The sequence below is a fragment of the Sinocyclocheilus grahami genome, unplaced genomic scaffold (genome assembly GCF_001515645.1).
Source record: "Sinocyclocheilus grahami isolate Dianchi unplaced genomic scaffold, SAMN03320097.WGS_v1.1 scaffold472.1, whole genome shotgun sequence".
Lineage (NCBI taxonomy): Eukaryota > Metazoa > Chordata > Actinopteri > Cypriniformes > Cyprinidae > Sinocyclocheilus > Sinocyclocheilus grahami.
The window spans coordinates 627008-636048 of record NW_015505651.1 but is presented as its reverse complement, the minus strand read 5'-3'; the positions used below and the strand labels follow the sequence as shown (position 1 = coordinate 636048).

Below are 9041 nucleotides of genomic sequence, written 5' to 3'. Positions count from 1 at the left end.
CCATTGACGGACAGAGGAGCATGCTGAGTGCGCACTCTCCTGAAGTCAACAACAATCTCCTTCGTCTTCTCCACATTTAAAGAGAGATTGTTGTCACTGCACCACCCTCTCTTACAGTCCTCTGAGTCGAGCGTAGTAGTCAGATGTAGTCCAGTTTATTGTCCAAAGAGCGTACGTTAGCCAGTACGCTTTGTTAACTAATATTAACAAAGATTATTAAATGCTGTAACAAATGTATTGCTTATTGTAAGTTCATGTCAATACATTAACTAACATTATCTAATAGGACTTTATTGTAAGTTGTAAAATGAACATTAACTGAAATAAAATATATATATTAAAAATATATATTTTATTTCAGCTAGCTGCCAAATTTCTCATTTTCGTTTAAAATACTAAAATAACTCAAACTAAGTAAAGTAATGAAGACTAATGAATGAAATAAAAAACATGTTCTGTTTTCACTTTCATTCTAGTTATTCAAGTTTTAATATTTTTTTGTTTTTGCCGTTTTTATTTTTTTTATTTTTTTACCATAATAAAAATGACAAAAAAAAAACACGCACAATAAAATTACTAAAATTTTAACAAAAATTTAAGTGAAAACAGAAAATATAAAAATAAAATTTTATTCAAAATATTTATATATATACTGTAATAGTATAGCATTGATACTGAAAAAGCACTGGCCTGGAGGTTAGATCTGTTTTTTAATCTAGTTATGTTATGGTAGATGTAGATTGAATGAAGAATATGTTTAAACCGTTGGCATTTTCAGTTCAGATGAGCCTCATTGTGTTTCAGAATCTTCTCATTTCATTGACTTTAGACTCAAAGCTCATTATGTTCACGAGGAGTCTGTTCTCGTGATCTCTTGTGCTTTTTCACTTAAAGGATGCTTTTTATTTAATGTGATGTTCAGCGCACTAATTGCAGATCATGACGTTCTGGAATAAGCAGGAGTTCAGTATTTTGCTCGCAGGCGCTATGATGTCATCACAGTATCGCTGCAGCTCATTGGTCAGTTTGTAATTGAGAGAATCCTTTCATATTTGTGGTTGCAACCTTAGATAGTTAACCATATTATTTAGTGAGCTGGATGCTGCACTGCAAGACAAAAATGGACACAGAAAATTACCAAATTATTGTATAATTCAAAACGCAGGTAAAACACCTGTGAGGAATCAACACTGAATTTTTTTTCATATTAACACTACATATTTTTGCAGACTTTTCTTAGAGTGCATGGGGTTTATTTATTTAACACTTTATACTATACAGGTTGTTTCAAAGCAGCTTCACTTCAGCAATAAAACAGGAAATGTTTTACGAAATGAAACGTTTAACAAAAAACGAAAATTATATAAAACTAAACTAAAAAAAGGTGCCCAGCTCATTTTATTTTATTTTGTGTTTAAGTGTATTTTAAGTATTTAAGTGTTAAACGTTAACTGAAAAAAATATTTTAAATAAAATATTAAAAAAGTTGCCAATGCAACATTTCTCATTTTCATTTAGTTTAAGTTAAAATATTAAAATAACTAAACTAGATAAAGTTGTATCTGTTAAAGTAATAAAAGTGATGAAGTAATTTTGTACTGTACGAAAAATTATATAAAACTAAACTAAAATCTAGAAAGGTGCCCCCCTTAGTTTTTTATGTTATTTTATTGTATATTATTTTATTTTTTATTTTATTTCAGTGCTTTTAATTCTATGCATTACTAGCTGTTTCTTTGAAGTTTACAGGCAATTTCAAAATGAAAATAGCTTCCACACTACAGTTTTTTGAGTGTGTGTTGCCTGTTACTCTTAAATAAAGCTGATCTTCTGTAGCTGTTGTGTCAGTATGTGTTTTCATCTGTTTCTCAGAGACTCCTCTGACTCTGGCGGTTCAGGGCAACCTGAGCGTGGAAGGGATACGAGTTCTGGTGCTGAACGGGGCTCATGTGGATTTTAGATCCAGAGATGGACTCACACCCCTCCATAAAGCAGTCAGCGCGCACAACCAATCCGCACTGATGGTACAAACACGTGCAGTTCATTCACAGCATGATAGACGAAAATGCATTTAAAGGAATAGTTCACCCAAAAATGAAAATTAGCTGAAAATGTACTCACCATCAGACCATCAAAGATGCAGATGAGTTTGTTTCTTCATCAGGTTCGGAGAAATGCAGCATTGCATCACTTGCTCACCAGTGGATCCTCTGCAGTGAATGGGTGCCGTCAGAATGAGAGTCCAAACAGCTGATAAAAACATCACAATAATCCACACCACTCCAGTCTATCAACGATGAGTCACTAAACATGAGTCCTCTATCCATAATATTGCTTTATCCAGTGGAAAAAGTCGTCTTGTCTTAATCAGGAGAGAAATCTGCACAGATCAAGCACTGTTTACAGTCCAAAACTACTCTAAACAAATATGTGGCTGGATTTTGATGTGAGAGACAACAGGAGATTGACTTTTTCACTGGAGGTATGGATTATGGACTTATATTTTGGCCAGAAGCAATAGTTAAAAACGTCTTAACGATGGATTTGTTTCTTACAAACACACAGCTTTTGGCTTCACAAGACATTACCTGATGGACTGGAGTGGTGTGGATTACTTGTGATGTTTTTATCAGCTGTTTAGACTCTGATTCTGACGGCACCCATTCACTGCAGAGCATCCATTGCTGAGCAAATGCTAAATTTCTCCAAATCTGTTTCCTTGAAGAAACAAACTTATTTAGGATGAGTACATTGTCAACAAATGCTTATTTTTGGGTGAACTATGTCTTTAAACACCATTTGGCTCCATTTCATTTACAGGTTAAATTGATGGTGACAACTGCACAATATTGATTAGTGCATCTTTAATCGGCTTGTTTTTGTAAATCTTAGCAACTGGAGTGGTGTGGATTATTGTGATGTTTTTATCAGCTGTTTAGACTCTCATTCTGACGGCACACATTCACTGCAGAGCATCCATTGCTGAGCAAATGCTAAATTTCTCCAAATCTGTTTCCTTGAAGAAACAAACTTATTTAGGATGAGTACATTGTCAACAAATGCTTTTTCACTGGAGGTATGGATTATGGACTTATATTTTGGCCAGAAGCAATAGTTAAAAACGTCTTAACGATGGATTTGTTTCTTACAAACACACAGCTTTTGGCTTCACAAGACATTAACTGATGGACTGGAGTGGTGTGGATTACTTGTGATGTTTTTATCAGCTGTTTAGACTCTGATTCTGACGGCACCCATTCACTGCAGAGCATCCATTGCTGAGCAAATGCTAAATTTCTCCAAATCTGTTTCCTTGAAGAAACAAATTTATTTAGGATGAGTACATTGTCAACAAATGTTTATTTTTGGGTGAACTATGTCTTTAAACACCATTTGGCTCCATTTCATTTACAGGTTAAATTGATGGTGACAACTGCACAATATTGATTAGTGCATCTTTAATCGGCTTGTTTTTGTAAATCTTAGCATGCATAACTCTTCATTTGATCCCAGGCGCTGCTGTCTTTGGGAGCTTCTCCAGATTATCGAGACCGCTGTGGACTGACGCCGCTGTACCACTCGGTGCTGACAGGGGGCGAAACGTCCTGCTGTGAGACTCTGCTGTACTACAGAGCACGGCTGGGAGTCAGAGACGAGAACGGCTGGGACGAGTCACACCAGGTGTGTTTACTGTCTTAAACACAACAAGACAATAATATACATGTCAAAGTCTGTGAGTATATGTGTGCATGCATGTGTCTGTTTATTCACATCATTCTCTCTCTCATTTTTTGGTTCTCTTTTCATCTCTCTATGTGGCCCACAATATTTATAATAAAAAAATGTGTGTTTTGCTACAGTAGATAACTAGCAATAGTAGACTTAAGCATTCAAATGTGGATTTCTTTAATTGTTTGAATTTTTAAAAATTCAAATTTGATTTGAATAACATGCCAGTCTCTCATGCTCGTCGTCGTCTTGTTTCTAAACACCTGTGCATATTTCATCCTGGTCATCACTGTGTCTGTATTCGTAAGCGCCTGGACTTTGTTCATCCTCTGATGAAGATGTTTTTCCATCAGATGTTAGATGGTGGGATCTTTACCTTTAACCTCATTGCACAGCAAATTAAAAAAATGCACTGAAATGCAACTGTACATGTATGAAGTTAATTGTGCTTGTCAGTTGTTTAAAAATGAAGGAGAAATGCTTCTTGCTACAGTATATTTTGTTGTCGACATGCATCTGATTAAACTCAAACTGTCTATACAATAAACTCAGCACAGTACAGTGCAAACATAGATTTTGAGGTGATATTGTTTACTAAAAACTATTAGAAATAACTGAAATTAAGCTGGAATAAAATAAAAACTAAATATCAGATGAAAGAATTGAATGAAAATCAGAGAAAATTAGGAATGTTGCTTTAATTTATTAAATAATTATTTCTTTAATAAATTATTAATTAATTTGTAATATGTATTTATTTACTTATTTTGTACAGCACTTTGGGACATTCTGTGCTTTTAAAAGTGCTTTATAAATGCATTTTGATTTCATGTCATTTAATTTGAAGTAAATAAATACTAAAATTAAAGCTGAAATAAAATGAATTAAACTATATAGATATTTTTGAAAAAGGATCAAAATGATAATAGCACATAATAAAATTACTAAAACATAAATAATACAAAACAAATCTAAATGAAGTACTAGAGGTGACCCTGAATAGTCGAAGATTCGATAGGAGGAGCCTGATTTGAAAACCAATCTCACAGTCGAATATTCACAGAGGTGTTATGATCATGCCGTTTTGGCTATATGGGGGTGCTCAATGCCTAATTTAACATAGTACTAGTTTTCTCTCAATAAGCCTTTTTGTACTTTTTATGCACAAAGAAAACACGCTCAGATCAAAGCGTAAACAGTGCAAACAACGTATCCGCGTACATACATTGTTTACGTATGTGATCCTCTCCAAAATGGCACTACAGGGTGACGCGGAGACGACGAATTGTTGAATAAAGTCGTTATTTTTGTTTTCTTTGTGCATAAAAAGTATTCTCGTAGCTTCATAAAATTACGGTTGAACCCCTGATGTCACATGGGCTATATTACCGATGTCCTTGCTACGTTTCTGAGTCTTGATCGTGGTAGTACCCTTGCTGTCTATGGAGGGTCAGAGAGCTCTCGGAAATCGTCAGAAATATCTTAAATTGTGTTCTGAAGATGAACGCAGGTCTTACAGGTTTGGAACGACATGAGGGTGAGTAATTAATGACAGACTTTTCATTTTTGGGTGAACTATCCCTTTAAGTACTAAAACTAAAATAAAAATATTTAAAATAAATGGATGAAAATGATTATAGCACATAATAAAATTACAAAAACTTCAATAATATAAATTGGGTACTAAAAAGACTAAAACTCAAGCAGAAATAAAAAAAAATATTTAAAGCTGTGCAGAAATATAAATAAAAAAAAAGTATAAAAATGATAATAGCACATATTAAAATGACTTAAATAAATATAAATAATATAAAAATATAAATAAGACTGAAAGAACACTGCTGCCGAGTATGTGAAACTATACAAACTTAGGATTGTTGTGTCAGGTTGTACATATTGCCTAATCATGTAAATCCTGAAGAAATCATGTCAGAAGCTCTGATTAACAGTGCACTTATCACAGCTCATGTTTCCCTGCAGCAACCTGCAGTTAAGTGCTTTGCTTTAAGGCACAACAGTGATAGCGCATGGCTAGAGACCTTCCAGCACATTGGCTCTGAGATATAACCACTACACCACACCACCGACGTCACGAGACTCACTGTGCTTCTTTCAGCAAACCCACTGTGTCTGAAACCACATGAATCCTGCAGGCCAATCACAGTACAGTACAGACATGTCCTCAGCGAGTGGAGAACAGCGTCTAGGTGCTTCTGAATCATCAGTCAGACACTGTCCATAGTCCTCCGCTGTCTCTCTCTCTCTCCATAGATCAGACATGAAGAGGCGTTTGGAGAGGTTGAAGTTCACAGGTACCCATCTCTCATCTCTCATTTCATTCATCGTCTTCTGCTGTCTGTCTGTTGCCTGGTTTTAAACAAAAGTTTCTCTTTTTAATTCTCTGCTCTTTTCTCTTTCCTTTCTAAGCCGTTTGTGTACAAAAAATATATGAATATATTCATTTTCCCCAACCACCTACAGTACCTGCCTGTTCCCCACACACAATGGTACCATGGTACGAGTCCCACAACACCCTGAGAGCATAATGATTATGTATATATATCTCCTAAATTAAGTCAGAGATTTAATTGTGTGCTTCCGGCCCATAAGCAGAACAATCAGGAGAAATGAAATTCAAAGTTCAAACTCATGATATGGGCTTTTTAATGATCAGTACTGAATATCTAGAGAGCAGAGCGGGGTTAGTGTAGTTAAAGCTAAAACTAAAACCATCAAGTACCATTTTTGTTACCTAAAATAAATGTTAACTGGAGGGAAAAAAACAACAACTAAATTTCAGCTAGTTGCCAAAGCAAAATTTCAAATTTTCCTTTAGTTTAACTTAAAAACTACATAGATAAATAACAAATGTAATTTTTATGAGAAGCATTTGAATGGAATTTGATTATATACAAATAAAAATATTAATAAAAACTATAACAACATGTTAATGATGCTTAATGCTGAGGCAGAGTTGTCAATATAATAAAACAAAACTAAAAAATTAATTAAAAAAATAATATAAAAATAAAACTCATTCCAATAAAAATATTAATAAAAACTATAATAGCAGTGATACTAAAATAATACTGGGGCAGAGTGGTTGGTTTAAAAATACTAACAAAAATGAGAAAAAACCCCCCCAATAAAATTACTAAAACTTTAAAATAAAATAACTAAAACAATAAAAATTAATAACTACATAGACAAAAATTAGAAACGTATTAAATAATATCTCAATATTAAAATAATATTGGAGCCGAGTGGTCAGTATAATAAAACAAAGACTAATAAATATGAGAAACTATGAAAATTAAAATGAAAGTGGATAATATAAAAATAAAAAGTCATTCAAAATCTAAATTAAAAGCAGATTGTGGTAATACTGATTAGTAATTTGACTAATTTTAGGGTCAACAGAAAGATTCACTAATCACCTCCATCAGAAAGATATGGCACTTTCTGACCTATTTACTGGCCTCTTTTGATTGTTCCTCTGACGTTTCCTTGTTCTTCTGACGTTTGGATGTGGTCTTGTTTCTTTAACCTCTGTTTTGTTCACTCAACTCTAGGTGTGTCAGCACGGATTCGCCCAACACTTAGAACACCTTCTGTTCTATGGGGCAGACACCACTTCCCAGAATGCATCAGGAAACACTGCCCTCCACATATGTGCCCTTTACAACAAGGTAACCTGACAGTAAAAACAGCTGTGACACTGGTGGTTTTACCTTATTTATCAAAGTGTAGTCCAGTCTTATATTAGTATTCATTATATAGTAGTTTTTAAAATATTTTAATTATTTAATTATCTTTCATTTTTTATTTTAAACAACTGAAATCAAATTTTTTTTTAGTTTTATTTTATTTTTTTTATAAAAGAAAAATATTTTATTTTTTATTTTCTATTTTCCCCCCTTTTATTTATTTTAATTGAGTTATTTTCAGCTTTATTCGGGGTTTCTGCACGTCTTAAAAAGTCTTAATTCACCATTCCACAAATTAAGGCCTTTGAAAGCTCTTAAATCAGTCTTAAATTCATGAAGTCGTGGCATTAAATGTTGCATACACTGCAAACAATGAGTATCTTCCTCAGTATTTTGGTCTTGTTTTCCAATACAAATATCCTTAAATCAAGATATATTTACTTAAGGAGCGAAATGAAGACATGAAGCCTTGCTTTTCTGAGTAATTGACCAAAATGAAGTGAGTTTATGTGTGAAACAAGAGCAAATATCTGTCAATGGGTAATGAAAAGTTGCTTTCCCTGTGAATTAAGTAGATTTTTCTGAGCCCATTGGCAGATTTGTTCTTTTTTCATCATAAACTCAGCTCCAGAAAACAACACTTCTTATCTTATGTCGTTTTGCTTCATGGTAAATGGATCTTGATTTAAGAATCTCCTCTGCTCGATCAGGAGAGCTGCGCCCGAGTCCTTCTGTACCGAGGAGCCAGTAAGGAGATAAAGAACAAACACGGTCAAACCCCCTTCCAGGTATCTGTGTGGTAATAGTTTTAATCAACATGACTTATTGTTGTACATTCATGTGGCATGTTTCACTGCTGTACGGAACATAAGGCTAGCAAAACAATGACTTTAGTGAGTGCATGTTTCCTAGAATTGCAAAGATTGTCCTCATATTAAAGATTGCATTGTTGCGAAGTCTACTGCAATGCTGTTTTTGGCAGGTCGCTGTGATGTCTGGCCATTTTGAACTCGGAGAAATCCTCAAAAATCACAATGATGCAGATGTCGGTAAGTGTACATTTAAAATATGCGTAATGGCTGAGAGAAATGTTAAGTATATACCACAGCTTTCATCCAAAATCTAGCCTGTGCAGGCTGTTCTTTAAGAACATGATTTTGTTGCCTGCAAAAACATCTTATTTTGGCCAAATTGGAAGGCAGAGTCACATGCGTCCGTCATAGAGAAGCCAACATCCATAATGCATTGTGACAAGCTATTAGATTAATTTGTAGGTCATTTAAAACAAAAATAAAAATACAATTTTTAAAAATGTAAGTGCTCATAAATTTCGCATAAATAATCTAATAAACATAAATAATCTAATTAAAATTTACTATTTTACTCAATATTTGTGTATTGTGTATTTTTAATTTATATTTAATTTATTCTTATTAAAGTGTTGTATGATTAGAGCTCATATACCAGTGTTGTTATTGTTAACTTAAACTAAATCTACCAGTTTTAATATATTAAGTATTAAAATATATTAAGCATATTTGGTAATTGAAATAAAGCTAACATAAAAAATAAAAAATAATAAAATATTTATTATTTAATTTTATT

General features: G+C 33.4%; 1 protein-coding gene across 1 annotated transcript in view; it reads left to right on the top strand.

Annotated features, from left to right (window-relative positions):
* Positions 1-9041, top strand: part of LOC107553382 (SH3 and multiple ankyrin repeat domains protein 1-like) — a 50252-nt gene that overhangs the window by 14797 nt on the left and 26414 nt on the right. Inside the window, exons 6-10 of the mRNA XM_016235580.1 lie at positions 1873-2024; positions 3514-3681; positions 7302-7418; positions 8147-8224; positions 8419-8485. Of these exons, the coding sequence (XP_016091066.1) occupies positions 1873-2024; positions 3514-3681; positions 7302-7418; positions 8147-8224; positions 8419-8485 (582 nt within the window). The remainder of the gene's footprint in view (positions 1-1872; positions 2025-3513; positions 3682-7301; positions 7419-8146; positions 8225-8418; positions 8486-9041) is intronic.